This window comes from Haliaeetus albicilla, chromosome 7, assembly GCF_947461875.1.
Source record: "Haliaeetus albicilla chromosome 7, bHalAlb1.1, whole genome shotgun sequence".
Lineage (NCBI taxonomy): Eukaryota > Metazoa > Chordata > Aves > Accipitriformes > Accipitridae > Haliaeetus > Haliaeetus albicilla.
In genome coordinates this window covers 36,800,606-36,819,173 of record NC_091489.1, presented here as the reverse complement: position 1 = coordinate 36,819,173, position 18,568 = coordinate 36,800,606, and the positions used below count along the sequence as shown (strand labels likewise).

The 18,568-nt window shown below is 35.9% G+C and overlaps 1 protein-coding gene across 3 annotated transcripts in view; it reads right to left on the bottom strand.

Annotated features, from left to right (window-relative positions):
• PSME4 (proteasome activator subunit 4) overlaps positions 1–18,568 on the bottom strand; it is a 71,714-nt gene that overhangs the window by 13,154 nt on the left and 39,992 nt on the right. For all 3 annotated transcript variants that reach the window (XM_069787724.1, XM_069787722.1, XM_069787723.1), the window contains 18 exons: positions 12,849–12,904; positions 11,690–11,746; positions 11,446–11,501; positions 11,264–11,362; positions 10,700–10,762; positions 10,442–10,537; positions 9,470–9,601; positions 7,777–7,986; positions 6,965–7,101; positions 6,591–6,644; positions 5,612–5,741; positions 4,922–5,003; positions 4,169–4,322; positions 3,578–3,647; positions 2,700–2,825; positions 2,195–2,347; positions 1,315–1,419; positions 365–456 (listed from right to left, as the gene is read on the bottom strand). In XM_069787724.1, coding sequence (XP_069643825.1) covers positions 365–456; positions 1,315–1,419; positions 2,195–2,347; positions 2,700–2,825; positions 3,578–3,647; positions 4,169–4,322; positions 4,922–5,003; positions 5,612–5,741; positions 6,591–6,644; positions 6,965–7,101; positions 7,777–7,986; positions 9,470–9,601; positions 10,442–10,537; positions 10,700–10,762; positions 11,264–11,362; positions 11,446–11,501; positions 11,690–11,746; positions 12,849–12,904 — 1,872 coding nt within the window. The remainder of the gene's footprint in view (positions 1–364; positions 457–1,314; positions 1,420–2,194; positions 2,348–2,699; positions 2,826–3,577; positions 3,648–4,168; positions 4,323–4,921; positions 5,004–5,611; positions 5,742–6,590; positions 6,645–6,964; positions 7,102–7,776; positions 7,987–9,469; positions 9,602–10,441; positions 10,538–10,699; positions 10,763–11,263; positions 11,363–11,445; positions 11,502–11,689; positions 11,747–12,848; positions 12,905–18,568) is intronic.

Here is an 18,568-nt window from a genome sequence, read left to right as displayed (position 1 = left end):
GTCATACAAAATTGCTCCTGCCTTCCCCAGTACCCCCCAAGCCTTGTTTTGGTATGTTTTGTGTGTGTCAATGCATAAAAGTGTCTGCATGAGTTGCATGCAAAGATGGGTAAAAATTACAGAATGAAACAACAGCACTGCTGGTATGCCAGTACCAAACTTTCACATTCTGTTAACTAGATTTAATTACATCAAAAAAATAACAACAAAGAAACTGCCACTGTGTGGGGAAAGCTAACTGGAAAGCAGCGCTTTTGTTCCCTGCTTCTACAAGCCAGCTGGCACAATATGCTTTCAATACATTTTATCCATGCTTTATTTCCTTCTTTATTCAGCCACAATAAACAGTTAAAATTAATTTTACCATGCATCTACAAATGATCCTCCTTCACCACTCAATGGAGATTCCAACAGCAATTCAAATAACCAGTGCAGTTTCCTAGGATCTCTGCTCTCCTGAAAATAAAGGGATATCAGATATATAAGCAAATAGGGCATTTTTTAAAAGTAAATAATGTATAAACAAGGACAGTTTTGACAGATTTTCTTTGCATCCCTTGGGTTTATTCTATTAAGCAAGTGCAAAGTTAAAGATCTTTTCACAATGAACCTCAATAGGAGGAAACCCAACGAAACTACACACATTTTTAATTATTTAGTAAATACAACGGTAGGAATAGAAGGAATTTCAGCTTCATTTTTTACATATATGAATAATCATGTCTGAATTTTGCTAATTAATTGCCAGGGTTCTGGCTGACAAACTATGCTGTATTTTGCCGAGTGATTTCAAAGAATTACTGATCCAAGATATTTGTGGCCTATCCTTTACCCTGCTTCTCAGACACCACAACTCCCCAGTCCACCACAGTGTACAGAAATCTTACTGTATGTTAGAAGATAACCTGAGACTTAATTTTCACAGCATAATGCTAAGCTGCACACTTTTAGAGCAAGAATAAATGTGTAATTTGAGTGCAAAAACTCCCACGAAAATTGAACACATTGCAAGCATACACAATAACATCACCCACTAACCTTATACAGCTCTTTTAAAATATTTAAAAAGAAAACTAAGGCTTTATTTCCTTTCTAAAATGTTATATTTGTCTGCAAAAGGCAGAAGGGAATAAAATTTCCAGAAAAGCTATAAGATGTTAAATGGAAGTTATTTTTATACTGTATTTACAGTTCTCAGTTTTAGCTGATAAAATATACCCAAATACCTCTGTTCATAAGGCTCTTATTTACATATTATCTGTAAAACTTGACCATCTGGATATAGCTTTACAAGACTAAAAATGGGGTACTTACACAGGAGGTTGCTATGCATGTGCCCCAGTCATTATACGTTTCCACCGTAATGTTGGATAAAGCTGTTCGAAGCAATGGACAGAGAAGCTTCCAAAGTTTTTCCACCTGCTCAGCAAAAAGGCAAAAGACAAGATTTGTCTATTTAAGAACAAAATGGCTCTCTAACCTCTATGAAGCCAAATCCTTCCATCTTTTCAAATCGTGGAAGAACAATACTGATTCTGGAAGCAGCTACAATACACTACTTAAAAAAGGAAATAAATATTATCAGAGGTTAAGATTTCAGGAATCATTTTAATTTTGTTTACAAGGTGTTTAGAAATACTGTGGACTACATATGCACCATTTTCATGGTGATTTAAGTACAATTGTATCAGAGACTGCATACACTTTGCTTTTGGTAGGATAGCAGTTTTGTATACCCCAAGGACTTCCCCCACCCACCCCCACCCCCCGATTTTACAATTTCTTTTTTTTTTTTTTCATTAAGGAACTGATTCTCCCAGAAATTTTTTTCAGCACAGAAATTCATTTAAAGACAATCTAGGCAGCTAGGTCTAGACTAAAGATGTGGCAGTCCGAGGTGGACATAAGCACTAATTCCAACTGGAAACTACAAACCATGTCAGCTTTGCTATCTCTTTACTAGCAAACTGTTCTTAGTGTTAATCTTGAAGCATTTTACTAACACCTAGTATTATATAGGCACCAAACCAAGCTATGAATTGTGCTCAAAGTCTGGCAATGAAGCACATTTTCCAGTCCTTTCTTGGACATTGGTGACACATTAAAAGCCTTCAACTTCATGCATTTAATTTGTTTAATAATTCAAACTTATTCCTTAAATTCCCTGAATCACTCAAAAATACTACTTCAGCACCTTCTCAAATGTCCAGTGTTTAGAACCTCTTATTAAGCCAGCTATAATTTCAGCTACACATCTCTGGGTGCTTTCATGGGAATCTGCCACAAGTTGTTCTAAATGGGGCTGAAGAACTGGCAAGAAGGCATCATCAAAGTTTCTGAAAAGGCCCTGTAAAACAAGATGTGAAAGTGTCTTCAGTAATTATCCAACTAAACCATTATCTTTGTAAGAAGAACATAAGATTGTGAAGCACTTGAGATTTGAATATCTAGGAAGTTAAATTACTTTGCTTTCATAACAGAATTATATACAAGTGTCCTATATACTTTTATATTACTTTAAATGTGTTTCCCTTAGTAGTTAATCAGAAAAGAGGATTATTAGTATTAATCATAGCAGCATACCTTTAAAAAATCAACATTTTGCAACAGCGGGATATAAGCCACATAGTGTGTGGCTCTTCCACGCTTTGATAATTACCTACAAAATAGAAGCAATTTAGTTATTGAACTCTAGTTACCTTGAAGAGGCAAAATCTGCGAGGATTAAATTTGTCTTTTCCTTTTCTGTCTTCTAAAGACAAAAATTTTATTAACTGCTCAACAAACTTGGGATCAGAAAAGTGATCATATATAATCTGTTCTGCCTGTAAGAGGAAAAAAAATTAAGAATTAGCTTTGAGGTGCTTGATTGTCACAGTGATACCCGAATCTTTCCAAGTCCCATTTTTCATTTTAATTCTATATTTGGCAAAAATCATGCCTTAGTTATCTATTTCCCCTTCATTTTATAGGGCATACTGGGTAATGTTTTGCCAGACTCCTGATTTTTTTTTTTTTTCATTAATGACCTTGTATTGTCTTTCCTTTCACTAGCACAACCCCTACAAAGTAGTCATTCCCACTGTCATTAATTACCTTGTTATAAACTCTGATAAAGATTTGAAAGGAAACAAGAAAGTGCTCATTAATACAATTATTCCATGATCACTAACAAAGAAGCTGCAATACATTAAAATAGTAATTTCTTCTTGTATGCGAACACAGTAAGTATGAAAATGAAGTAGAAAAATATGATTAAAAATGTCTTGTGAGGATCTAGGTTTCAGAATAGTTATCACTTATTGCTTGTTAAAAACATGATTATATCTACACAGCCATGAAACTGCATAGTTGAGTTCAATCTCCAGCTTGGTTTGCAATCAAGTAAAACAAATCTGTTGACACATATTTTATATAAGCACTCTCTAAATGGCAAGCAACACTTAAAGTAAGAGAGAAAAGGGGATTTGAGCTGCACATTATCTCCACAGTAATCTGTGGACAATATTAAAAAAAAGAAAGGAGGAAAAAGTAGTATTAAAAAACCCACACAACTGAAACACACTGAAACCCTTACCTCTGTCAGCTCATCTCTCCTTCGCCCAAGCTTTGGTTGATGCTCAACTGGAGCATAAACTGTCATAGTTCTGAATATTAAAAAAAAAAATACAGAAACATGTTTCAAAAAAAAATAAAGCTTATGATTATTTTCTATATTCTCTATATTAAATAGGATTTATCATCAACTCCAAAGGAGCGAAAATTAAAATTTACAGCAAAAAAATTAAGTCTGTTATTACAAAGGTTTTGCTACAGCAAGCAATCCAGAATTATTAGTGATCGAATACTCTGCATATTTCACAACAATATAATTTTCAAGCATGCATACCTCATTTTAAAACCAGCAGTTAAATAGCCATATAAACTATGTGTCTATAGTACCCACAAAACCCAAAGAGAAACAGGTAGGAAACAAATACTTAAAAAAACACCAAACCGACAACGCCCCCGTCCCCCGTCCCGCAAAACCCACCCAGAAGTGGTACAACAAGCAAGAGGCACAAAGGATGAAACTAAAAAAATTAAACCTAACAAACATTATTTAATTTCCCACAAGTTTTTTTCTGCTGACTCTCACAATTCTATCTTAATGCTTAATGATACTCACTGAGGCCAGGTATAATATCCCCAGTGTGTTTTCTCCACAAAACAACATAACTCCCAAGCTTCCTTAGTCTTTGGTAAACTCTGACTGTCATAGTGCAGCCACTGGTTGTCCGGTCTGTCCCCAGCCTGAATGCTGGAAGGCTTAGGGTTTCCACCTGGTTAAAGAGGAATTTATACTTGCTCAATCAAGCTTGCTCATTAACAGTCCCAGCAAATGTTACGACTTACTTTTAACAAAAGATTCTAAAGAGCTTTTATGTCTCCCTCAGCCCAATCAAATCTGTACAGAGATTTGCCCTAGGAAATTAAAAGTAACACTAACAGTAATAGAAGAGATTCCTTTAGTAATTTATATAATGTGCCATTTGAAATGACTAAAGAATAAAAAGGAAATACACATATTATTCTCACAAATTATAAGGCTTTCTGAAAGGAGAATGACCATATCTCTCTGAAGTTCTAACTCACTTCAAATAAGTGAAATAAGTGAAAGCTTAATACACACTTGCACATGTAACACTGTTTAAAAAAAAAAACACACCCCCCCCCAAACCCCACCCCCTCCCCAAAAAAACCAAAAAACCAAACAACTGAAAAATGACCGACTGTATTACCTATTTTGTTTGCTTTGGACATTAACAACCAGAGAGAAGTGAAAAGCTTATGATTCTATGTTTAATTTAACCAGAAATATATGCTTTTAAAAAAATTTTAGGCTAAATGTAAGACATTTCTCACATTAAATAAAACTTACTTATTTCATAAGGGCAGATGGGCACTTTCTTGTGTGTTCTCTTAAGCTGCTTAAGAATACCAGCCACAGCTGAGATGGCCACCTAAAAGAAAAAAAATCGGCATTAATGTACCCATTCCATACACTTACCTCCAAAAGGATGTGTCTAATCATCTCATTACAGACATATTTAAGCCAGCTACTCGGCGCCCTAAAAAGCCAGTGAACATTACAGTGAACTTTGTCACCCCAGTGGCTGATACTTCCCATAAAGAAGTAAATCTCACTCATTTCAGGGGATACAGGACATGACTTAAGTGTGACCTTTATAGACCAGAAAAACCTCCCCACTAATCATTTTCAGGAAAAAAAGGAGGTGACCATTACTTTCAAGCCTCACTGAGGCAACAAGCAGAATGAAAGGTACAAATAAAACACATAAGTCTGCAAAAGAATTCTGAAGTGAATAAAAATTAATAGGTACATTCCAAGTTTTCACAGTTTACAGACTCTACACCATATGTCACGGCTACAGCACTGCCAAGACTGTCATCTTCTTGGATTAGGAACTTTTGTACACACGCATGGCTGGAAGGGCGAGAAGGAATGTACACCTCAGCTTTTGTGTTTTATCACAGCAAAACACCACAAACATCTGACCTAAACCCCAATGAGCAGCAAAACAAAAAGATATAATTATGTTGGTTTTACCTTACGAACTACAATTGCATCATGGTTGAGACACTGTACAAAAAATTTTATGGCACGGACAGGCAGTATCCTATCATCCCTCAGAAGCAGAGACAGAAAACCAATACTTATGTGCTCGAACTTCCAGGGACTAAAAAAAAAAAAAAAAAAAAGAAAGAAAAAAAACAACCACAACACCCAAAATATTCAAAACAGACAGTAAGGAGCATAGTTGCATGTACTGTTTTTGCACAGAAATGATTATACGTATTAAGATTATGTAAATATGTTTGCACTAACATAAGTCATGTTCTATGTCACTGCTATAGTCAACAAGCTTAACTGTCATTTAGGGAAACCTCCAGTGTTCTGGGAACACACAAGTGTGATCAAACATATTCAGTTAACAGTGCCTTTTTGATCTTGACATTTCAATGTAAAATACAGACCTATAGGGATATTCTTTTAATGTTTTTAAACAGAAATATTATGCTACCAATTAAAATCTATTTGGACGCCAGTATTATGCAGACAGAACCAGAGCTTTTTTCCCAGAACAAAAAAATATTAAAAAAATACAACAGGTCAAACTAATTAACGAGAAAGCTTAACACCTTATATTAACAAATCAAGCTCCCAGTGAAAAGAAATTCATGACTCATTCACTTCTTCACCTAGAAGACAGTAATGCAAGATTCCCCTATATTGGCCTTAATTTTCCTGTTCAGGCAAGGCGAATCCATAAACAAAAGCACGAGGACCTCCAGAAATTCAATTTCTGCAGTTACTTTTGCAAAAGCCCTCCAAGAAGCTAGCTAAAATACGTTTTACGCAAGACTGCTACTGACATACTGCTTTAAGACAATTACCTCGAGAGTGGAAAAATATTACTCAATTCTGGTCATGCTAACTGCACTTCTTGATGCAATTGGTATTTATTCATGTAGTCGCCTCCAATCCACCCCCAAAAAAATTCTCATGCACAGAAAGGGAGACTTACAGATTTCTTTGTTCCACACAGTCCAGCAGCATGTTGACCAAATTTTCATAGTTTCTGAGGGAAAAAGAGGGAATAATCAACGAGACAATACCGAGAGAACCATTTAAAAATAGTGTAACAGTGCCTCAACAAAAGGTGGGTTAAGGCAATGCAGTAAACACAGCACCAACTGGCAGGGCAGGGAAGAGGAAAGAAGGAAATATGAGTGTAGAGGAGAGAGGCTGCCAAGTCAAGAGAGAAGACACACCACAACAATTCTTGGGCATTCTGATTTTGTAGAACTTAAGATTTAGTTTAGTAATTTTGGATTATTACATTTAATGTACAGTAAATATTAGACAGTATAAGCTGGTGTTCAGGGAAGTTTAACTTACCGCAGAGCCTCAGCATTCTTCTCTTTCTGTCGCTGAATTCCTAACTGAATTTCTTCTGAACGAAGACCTGTGAAGTTTGAACCTGGATGTTCCGATTTTTGCAGCATAACAGCTATCTCAATGCATTTTTCTGGAACCTATTGACAGAGAATGCAAAGAGTTGGGACTGAGCAGCAACTTAGAAGCTTTTAATGTTTGTTTCTGTTTTGAAATTAGCAGAGTGCAGAATTTCCTGTCTACATAGACAAGTCTGTGAAGAAGCAGGGAAGACAGCTATTGTGCTCACACAACAGAATTATTTCTCCAAGTACATGTTTTATTCTATTTCAAAATAAAGTTAAGACAAACTTTAGTATTTCATTAAGCATGAAAATGGTTTAAAAAAAGATTTTTATTGATTAGCACTCATTCTTTAAAGAAAGTACCATGCCATTTATCCCACTAATTAGGCAAGATGCAGTTGTGTAATGAGTGATGTGTGTTAGCACAGTGGGATGACACTACAAATACTGACAATGTTAATTTGATGACATTGTCCTACCAACACACATCTTCACACCTGATCAGCATGACCCATGCTAATTAACACTGAGAGGCAACAGGCTTCCTTAGAGGTTAACAAAAAGTTACAAATTCCAATAGTATTACAGGAAGCTCTGTTACTTCGGTCTCAAGAATACATGTCTACATTCCTCCATAACAGAAAGCAGAATGCTAACACTAACTCCAACAATGTACATGGGTCTCAAGCATTTTCGTAATCAAACGCTCTCAGAATCCAAGACATTAATACCAAGCAATCTGTCACTTACTGCAAAATCCAATCCAATTGTTTCATACTGCCTATGGATTTTTTCTGCTAGGTCATCAAAGAGTCTAACTATGGACGGTTTTTCCAAGGACATAGCTTTGCTAAGACCAGAAGAAACAATTGCTGGCCACGTCTGTGCAATACAATCCCAATCATGAAGATTTGCCAAACATACTCCACTGTGATTTCCAAGTAGACAATATAAGGCACCCTGTAAAATGAAAGATCTAATTTTAGAAAACTAAAGCATTGTTCATATATAAGTGATATCTATCTACATAAGCATGCACCCACACAGAATAAAAATGAATCTTGACATTACCAAATCATTAAAATGTACCATAAACATTCAGCTACGTGGCCTCATTGTCAAAATACTGAAGATTTTTCACAGAATCCTCTTCATGCTAAAGAGCCGTTTTAATAAGATTGGAAGCCCTGCCAATTAATTTATCCACAGAATGGCTGATTTCTGAATTAGATTATAAGGGAGATTATTCAGTGATCAAGTACCACACCTGGCCTTTCTGTGAACTTATTCATGTTTGGGCTGCAGGCAAATAATAATGCTGTTAACTAGGCATCTGAAATGACACCAACTGAACAGGATGTGGGTAACTACTGGACAGGACACAACAAACTGGTGAACGTGACAGGTGATTGTGTGAGAAGCTGACAAGAGTTACACACAGTGAAACAAAGGGGGGTTGGATTTCACGGGTGATTAAGTGGGAGTTATGGGGAAATGTGAAAGGAAACCTTGGGGACCTTTTGGAGAGCAGAGTCTCACAAGAAAAACAGTGCCTAGGTAACCACATCAGTAATATCATATAGGCTAAGACTGCCTGGTAGCAGTATCAGAAATACCAAATTCAGGTATGGTAGCAAATGCTCTAAGTGTAGCAAAACTGGGACCATTTGGGAAAAATTAACTAGGCGTGGGTTGTGTATCTGGAAAGAGACAGGGACAGAGAAAGGGAGGTACAAGGATGGCAGAAAAAAAATAAGAAGAAACAAGAAGAGGGATAATAGGATATGCAAACAAAGTAATCATGTGCTGTCTAATAGTCCCTGTCAGGGAGCTGGAGCAGGATAGTAAGCCATAGCTGTTATTCTGACCATAGGACAAGAGTCCAACTTGCCTCTGTGGCCAGGAGGACTGAGGGGGGTGCAGAGGAAGGAGGTGAGCGTGATGCATTCGAACACCTGGACAAATAGGTTGCATCCTGGCATCACTGCGTCAGCACCATTTCTAGGCCTGACAGCATCAGCAATTATCCACCACTTCATAACAAAACCCACCTGATTTAGTATAACTTTTTTGGGTGATCAACTTTTTGTCCAGTTCACGCTATTTTCTTGTACTGCTACAGCTGACAGAACAGCTTAATGAGTTTTACCACCTTGGACTATAGCTTCTCAATTTCCATTTCATAATTTAAAAATAAGTGTTAACATTTTTGTAATATCCGAATACACAATGAAATGAGGAACATACATAAACACAACATTTCTCTTGACAACTGATCTGATCCTAATCCAAATAATTACTTACACTAGTCATGCATAAACTATATGCCGTGAAAATATCAAGAGTCACACCAATAAACAAGTAAATCCTGCTTTCACCATTAAAAATTCTCCTACAAAAACACTTTCAAAAGACAGACATGAAAAAGTTAATGAGACTGTACTTTAAATTGCTTCTGAGTGACATCTTGCCGGTCTGGACGCAAGAACTCCAAAACCAAGGGAATGATATCTCTGCAACAAAAATTGTATGTTCCCAAAGCTGTGAAAAATGCTTGCTGAGCTTTACTTCTGACCTGTGGGAAGAGAGACATTACTAGAAAGTCTTCTGAATCAAAAATATACTATACAAAAATAACACCCTTATCCATTTCAGTTACTTATGCACAGAGTTTACATGAGGTATTTGTGCACAGAAACAAAATTATTTGTAGAAGGTTGTAAATAGCATGCTTCCCCTCACCCTTGTTGACAGTTGTTTATAAAAAGTTACTTCTTGTTTCTAGCATTTACTTGAGAACAGCTACAAAGTCAAAGAAAATTCTTTATGCTGCCAAAACCAGTCAATGTGTTTTTAAGACAATTTGAAAAGCAAACAGCTAGAATAACAGATGCAGTTAGTGTTACTCTAAAGAGCCTGTAGACATGTGGATGGATCTGAACTTACATATACACACGGAGTTCCCACTGGGCAAAGAGTTCACAATCCAACTATCAGCACGCTTGTTTTGTGTATTTTTAAGAACTAGGATGCCATCATAGCTACTACCTAAAAGTAGACTTAGCTTTTCAAATAGTATCATGAATCATATAATCACATCTAAAAACCTTGATCTGGTATATTTTTATTAATTTTAATTGAATTATTGTTTTTAGAAACTTAGAATTAAGTCCCTCAAAAAATTTAAAATTTGTAACCTAAGTTGGCAGCCTCTCCACTCAGTTAAGTCCTCTATTTGACAAAGAAGGGACTTAAAGCAAAACCTATTTCAAAATTGGCAACTAATGCAAATGAAATAAGTAAATATTTCATGTTGCCATGGAAACAAATTGAAAAGCGAAGACCCTGAAAACATAACTTGAAAAGATCAACAAAAAACTCCATATATTTCAGTTTAAAAGGGGTTGTTCCTTACCTGACCATATGAACTTGTGGACAAACACAAAAGATCTCTGATCATCTCCTGGTGGGAAGTTTTATATTCACAGCCTTCCATCGTTAGTGTTCTCAGCTAAATTGCATAGAAAACACAAATAAAGGACAGATTGTTTTTACATTTCACACATGTAAGAGAAACACTAGTGCAGGATTATTGCACCTTTTGCTAAATGACAATGTAACAGATCAGCTTTTCAGGTAAAGTGGTTAGTGAAGATTTAAGTGAAAGTATTACCTCATGCTGCAACATAACTCTGTCTATCAGCAAAGCTCTGATATGCTGTTTCTTTCCTTGAAGCTGTAAACAAATGCATAATTGGGTTTAGATTTCAGTATTCATATTAGCAATTTGTGCTGACTGAATTCCCCATGTACTCTTTTTCGTCTAGAAACAGGCAAATTTCACGTAGAAATTCTTCTTGGCAGACAACCTTGATTATTTTGTCCTGGTAAAGTTTTTTTTTATTTGCCTATTACTCTGTAAGCAAAATGAAGCTCTGGTCACAGAAATTTCTCGGTTAACAAGGACCAGAATGGAGCATCATGCCAAATCTCAGACTTTGGTCCAAGAATATATGCAAACTGAGGGTTACTACAGTTCAGAAATGCTAAGCTATTTGCTCATAAGATTTCCAAATAAAAGTACAAAAGCACTGCAAAACAATATGCTTATAAAGGAATTAGATTTCAAAATTATGAAAACTGATTAGGACAGTAACAAAAACATGAAAGAAGTGCTTCTGAAAATCAGGAGCTATTTCCATCCCTCACCTAAGTTCTACAAAGAAAAATCACTGACCCTGTTCTCCATTGACTTTTTCACTAGATTAAAGCTTTTCCATCGTGAATCAAACTCATGCTTGTGAGATCCTTGGAACTGTAAAACATCACTAATAATCTGTAAAAAGAAAAAGGTGACAAAGAGTGATTATTTTGCAAAACAAGTAATCTTGTCTTAAGTAGTACAAATTATAAGTATACCTTTATTATTAGAAATAAAGACTTGGTATCATCTTCTGAATTATCAAGTATATAGCCTGCAATTGGAAGAAAAATAATTTATTATCAGACAGGAAAAGAGCTTTAAAAATTAAACAATAATTGTATTTCTATAAAGCTTGAATTTAAGAATTATAGGCAAAGTAGACAAAACAAGTTCCTCATCTATAAAATTATACTTAAAAGCACAACACAGTACTTTTTAGATAGGAGTGGTTAAACTTACGCAGCAATTTCCTTGTAACCCTTGCAATTGTTTCTCGATAATTCTCTCTTGATAAATCTACAAAAAAATGAAATATTTTTTCTTTATTATACAGTACCATAAAAAGCAATTTATAGATAAGTAAAACAGTGGAAAGCCAGAGCAGACTATTCAGAAATGGCAGTATGGCCTATTATAAAAATAACCACCTTGTTATATCTAAGGACACCACTCTCATAGGGCCTTCTTTGGTTTATCAAGTCAACAGTATGGTTTCTATAGGTATATAATCTTCTTTATCTGCCTTGACAGTTGGCTTCATTTCTAACCACAGACTGAGGCAGATTATTTAGCATATGAAAAATGAGTAACACAGTAAGCAGGGTAAAGAAGAAAGTCAACAGAATACAGATTTTACCTATCAGGTGACAGCGCCAGCAAAAAACTGGGGACTTACTCCCCTTCAATACAAGTTGGAGAACAGACATTCCCAACTTAAACAACAAAAAATGCAGAAGAAAGAAGGGTCAATGATACAAGCAGTCCCCTTGGAAAGTTTTAAAGCAGAAAAATCTTAATTGCTGCAAAAGACCACTAAATAAACGCCCATTCTCTGTTACATGTTATATGGCTACAAACTCACCACTTGCAAAGTAACAGACCAGATTTTAGAGGAGGCATTAAAGCACCTAAAACTATTAAATGTCTGATAGCAGTCGCTGTGTGTCTCACTACCCTATTTAAATAGCCCATCTTCATTTGGAAGATAGTGAAGAATACACACAAAGCCTGAAAAACGCAGTTTTCTTCTAATGGAGCTGTCACAGCCTTTAACAGGTTATGCCTTGGTTCCATCTCTCAAGTGCAGTCCTTGGGTGACGGGTGTTGCTTTCTGCACCCCTCATTTGCATGGAAGTACAAGACCCCAAACCATTCTGACCGGAGGGTTGGACCTGAGCTCCCATTCCCAGCCATATTACTGCAGCAGATTTGTATCTTGTATACCAACACTGAAGATGAAAAGGTGTGTACACAAGAACACCTGTGTTGGCCAAAAAAGCCCATCTAATGAGAAGAATCAGAATTATGGTCTCAAAAAGAACCTACTGTTTTTACAGCAGTTAAAAAAAAAAGAAAACAACACTTACAACCTGTCTGAACAGAATTAGGACCTACTTACCATATTCAACACCAGTGTACAGTTTTGTCTCTTCCAAAGACACCAGACTTGGGACCCTGCATGAAAACAAACCAAGTATTACTATGCATTATGGAAATCATTGACTATGTGAATTTCATTGACATTTAATTCATTTTAACAAGTTAAATTTCATGCCAGTAGCGCCAAAGATGTTTAGATTTACTAATAGTATGCCTCAGTTCTAACATTTATAAATCAACCATACCTATGGGCCAGACTGTTTTTCAGAGACAAGTACACCATAAAGACACCACCTTGAACCAGAACCTCGTCAGTTCTGTTAAACAGCCAGAGATTTGGTCTCATTGTGAAACCTATGAACACACTCATCAAAACAAGCATGGCTCCTTATCGCCTTAGTCTAGGAAAGACAGGTGAATTTGACTGCTGAGGCAGAATCCTTTCCTGACAAGTTAAGCCAATAAAGGTTTTCTGACCTTAGTCCTATCTTTAAAGTAATGTACCCATTATCTACAGAAGTCCTACTTCTTGCTGTATGAAGTTCACTATTAATAACCATACCAAAAAAATAAAGCCATGCTTCTTCCAGGATTTGGGTCAAACTTATCCATCCAAAATATTTTTTAAAAAAATGAATTCTTAGTCTTTGTGGATTTGCTTTTATGCAACCATGCAAAAAAAATACAGACTCAGTTATCACATGCCAATGAATTTAAAAGACATAAGAACATACCCTACATACACCTGGGTCTTTTGGCGGGGCGGGGATGTGTTTTGGTTATACGGTTTTGGTTTGTTTTGGTTTGTTGTTTTTTTTTTAAACCTACAGTCTTATCCCCTACAACATTAAGATTGACAAATGCAAGCTTTCAAGGACAAAATGCACCAGTGTATTATATTAAACAAACAGTATCAGAAAGTAATCCCTATAAAAATTATCTTCACATAAAATTGCATTGACAGTATAATCAGAACAAAGCTAACTGAAGCAATGTGAATCTACTCCTATTACAAATGCTAAATAACACACGAGAAAACCCTAGATTCAATATCTGAGCATGTGCTATGAGATACTAAAATAAATTTTCAGATTTCAAGCAATGGCAAACTTCTATCTGTCAGAACCAGAAATAAGGGTCATGTTTCTCCTGCATAAGTGAACACATTAAAACATGAGCGCTACAATTATTGTGCTGATTAGATGAAGGAAGAAAACTTGCAACCAAAAATTATGTAAACTGACTTTGCAACCCTTTTAACAGTCACATCTACACCAAAAAAAGTCAAACTGAAATGTTTTTTTCTTAATTGATTTAAACATCAAGTGAAGACTTAATTTCACTTTCCTCATTGTATTTCTCGTAGTGCCAGGTTAACTGGAAAATAAGCCATTCCAAAAGTCTTCCCACTTTTTTTCCCCCCCAAAACTCAGCACTGGCATAGGTGCTTAAGGTACAACTTGGCCACTAATACAATTTCCAAAATATCCAACATCAATCCAGTACTCTGGTCCTGAATAAATAAATATAAAGTTTCTATGGTCTCACACACTTGCTCTTTTAGAATAATCTACATGATTGACTTTGAAAGTGTTCGCTATGTATTTCTCCAAGATCAGATCTTTCCAGGTGGGAAAGTACAGAGAGGGGTTATTTCTGCAATTAACATTTGGGGGGTGGGGGGTGAACCTTCCCACCCCAAATACTATTACTTCTTAAAAAAAGAAGGTAACAGATAAATCCAACAAATCTCAGGCAGCTAGACATTAAGCAATTACTTTTTTTTTTGGTACAGGATGCTGGATATGTTGACAGGTAAATGAGTTCATAGTAATATTTTCTACAGTATTTTAATGTATTTTTACCCTTAAACACAAATTAAGTTCAAATAAGGCTTTCCTACCTACAAGACAAGGAAAATTAAAGTGCAATTTCCCAGTTTTCCCTCAGGTAGTCTACAGAAAAATTACAAATCTTCATGCTTCTTTCCCACTCCCAGCAAAATGCATTCAACTGTTCTTTGCCAGCTAGCCAAGTTCTGAACCAAATCTCTAATATTTAAAACAAAGGAAAAAAAAACATTCCAAGCTCTCTCTACACTTCAGGTTCCTGAGCAAACCAGGAGTAACAACTCAACACATAGCATCCAGTAATCAAGAACTAGCCTGGTATAGTCCTTACACGCACCATGACATTACTCCGCAGGCAGAACCATTTATTTCAACAAGGCTACTTTATGTTCAAAACCAACAAAGTTTTATAGCTGGCCCACAAACCAAGATCCATGCTAGTAATATTCAGCATTGTAAGTGTCAGCCACTGAGCCAGAGAAAACTGTGTTTTACTTTGAACACACAAAAGGAAGAGGCATGAAGTGTTCTTCTTAACTTCAGTCAATACTGATAGCAAGACTCTCATGACAATGTTTCATGCAATGTATAAATAATACTGTGCTTCCTTCTCTATCAACAGTTTTCAACACAAACTGCCAAGAAAACTTATGAACAAAGAGTATCCAAAGTCACAGCTGGAACAGAAATCCCAATTAAACAGAACTTTGAAGAATTCACTCCCCTATTTGCCCCAGTACAAAAACTAAAGCATCTTTATTTGAGAAAAATTGATGCACTAAGTTTTTCAACTTCCAGACATTTTACAGAGCACTTTATTCAAGTCTCTGTGTAAATATTCTCCTCAGTATATAAATACAGTTCAGCAATCAAATACAGCTTTTCTGACACAAATAACTTCTAGCATCACTCCACTGAACCAATTGCAGAGGAAGTTTTTCTAATTGCAAAAAACCCCACGCCACATTAAGGCCTAGATCAAGGGCTGCATCAACCTATTTTGACATAAGAGATTAAGAGACAACAGTCGGAAGGTGAACAAGGAGAAAACAGGGTTACTCACCGTGGAGGAGTAACTGTTTCCTTTTCTGTGTGCAGCTCCCCCAGCAGAGCTGGGAAGTTTCCTGGAGATGCCAAGAAAGGTTAGCTAGCCCTGCCCCTCAGCATACGGTATCACATCCTTACACATTTAAAAGAAGCGGTGTTATCCTTGACCTGCAGTCTGAACACCTTCAGTGAAAGGACATTAAGAAAGTTCCTACCAATGTCTGTAGCAAGAGTAGAACAATACTGCATCCTAACTAACCAAGCTGTATTTAAGAGGGAGACAAAAACTGGATGTTCTCTGAGTAACCCTGGTTTTGCTTCCCTAAATCAACTGCTTAGTGTTACCTTGTTAATAAGTAGGCTGCAAGGAAGGGAAGCAAAGCGAAAGGGAACTCAGCTGAACAACAGTGAAAGATTTCTCAACCTTAGAGAGCTTTATACTGTCTGCATTTGAAATAATCTTTATTTGCAGACCATTGGAGTCATTATAACAAAAGGACATTGATATCACTTACAATTACAGTGGCCCCTCAAGAAAAAGGGTAGACTGCGTGAACAGAAACATTATGTATACCTGCACACACCTCATGTGGCAGAGCAACCATTATATTGTATTTCTGCAGGCGCAGAAAAAATTCTGTATTCATTTTTCCCCAACTATATCAGGATAATTCATCACAACTCTGACTATGGCTTTGAACACCGTAATTCAGCCACAAAAAACTACTGCCGTTATAAAGGATCAGTCCTCACAACCTCTGGCAGCCTCAACTCCTTTTTTCCCCTTCCCCTTGTAACTATCCATTTTGCATTAAAAAAGTAATTCACAGAACACATCTGCAATTAATGGCATGTCTACTACAGATGAAGAACACTATGTGGAATAATAATATAAATACACACTATTGAGTCATGAAATAGTTTTCTATTAATTTGTTACACACAGCACTTGAGAAGAATATTCATTCAATCTCCAAAACATATGAAGTTTAAATTCCTTGCTACTTACAGGCTAAAAAATAAAAGGTCAACACCAAGTGCCACTTAGTAAAGTTCTATTTCCTACTGAAATTTAACTATTCTTTTAAGTTCTGACAAGTTTCAACTACACAGTTTATTTGTGCACAAAATGTGCATAATTTTTCTACTGAATTGCCTGTCTCCTCCCTAAACACCTGCTCATGTATGAAACATTCACAGTAACACTAAGCATTTAAAATAGCATAAGCTATGATGGGGTTTTCAGAAGGATATAAATTATCTGTCATTCATGTAAAACACAAATGAGAATTTTGCTCCCAAAATTGGGAAGAAAAAAAAAAATATCACAAAGTACACATAAGAACTGCTTGGTCTCCAAAGAAGTTGGAGCATTATGAAACCTAAACCATTTATGCTCAGCTTCACTAAACAAGGAAATCACTCTTCAAGCACTTCACAACAGCTATGCTGACGTGTATACCGAGTGTGTGGATGCACACACACACGAACACAGAGTGTATACTTCTGGGTATACTGAGCATACCCAAATCAAGTGTTGGTCAATTTAACAGTGTGTTTTCTGTACTAAATATATCACTTTTCAGTTTGAAGACTACCAGTCATCAAACAATTAAAAAAAGGGAATAAGAGAAACTAATGAATCAACATGAAAACATTAACCTAGATTGACAGGAGATTCAAGAAGGCTTAGGCCAATATAGACACTTCTACATAAACAGAAGTTTGAAACCTTTACTCTAACCAGTATTTATTAAGCCATGAAAATAAGGGCACAATTTGATTTTGTCTAACAAGGAGAACATACAAGACCAATGCTGGGGAATCTTATTCAGTTTCAGCTTTATCAAACAACAAATAAAAATTTAAAAAAAAACAACACACAACAGAAAAACTTTGTATATTGACTATTCAAGAAGCAAATCTATTTTCAATAGTTAATAAATAAAATAAACACAAACTGCTGACACGCAGAACAGACTAATGTTAACAAGAAGAAATTAAGACATTTTGAAATTATTGGGTACTCTCAGATGTTTGACACTGAGGAACAAAAAAACCCTGTAAGAGTCCATAGAAATGTACCAAGTGACTTCCCACAAAACTTTTCAAGATGAAAAGTTTCTGTAAGTGAACAGTGCAACAGACTTTTAAACATTATTTCCATAAATAATGGAATGTATTATCAATGGAATGTATCATCAATGTTGATGAATTGTAATACACCATCTATAAACAAAAAACCCAGAATCCTCGGTTCAAAGTACTACTACAGTAAAATGTAGTAGTCTCCACACTAGTGGAGAGGCCTTATATTTGCAACAGCTCTATTCTCCTACTGTAGAAGTAACTTCAAAAGAATTACAGTAACAACAAAACACCAAACAGCAAATAGTTACCATGTTAGTGGAAGCAGTCTCATGCATTCATCTCTGCAATTTATTATAAAGCAGAAAGGTTTAGAACTTCAATCCAGATTCACTCATTTTCTTCTCCCAAAACAGTGCTCATATCTCTTGTCATATTCTCATTCCTCTAGAAGACTGCCACATTTATATAATACTGTGATTTAAAATCCAACCATCCAAAAAAACCCCAAACCTCACATCTCATGCATAGGAATTTTATGCAACACCACAGGTCAATTATGACAACCAATAATGAAATAAGCATTTGGCCAGCTTGTGATATCTGTGACATACGGTCAATATATAATTTTCATAATTAGTCTTCCCTATTGGTGGCAGAAGCAGCCTGCAGGCAGACAGAGTTCACAGTATGAATTGAACCATCACATCCAATTCATCATCCCGCAACACACAAAGTTTTAAAGTTCATTCTA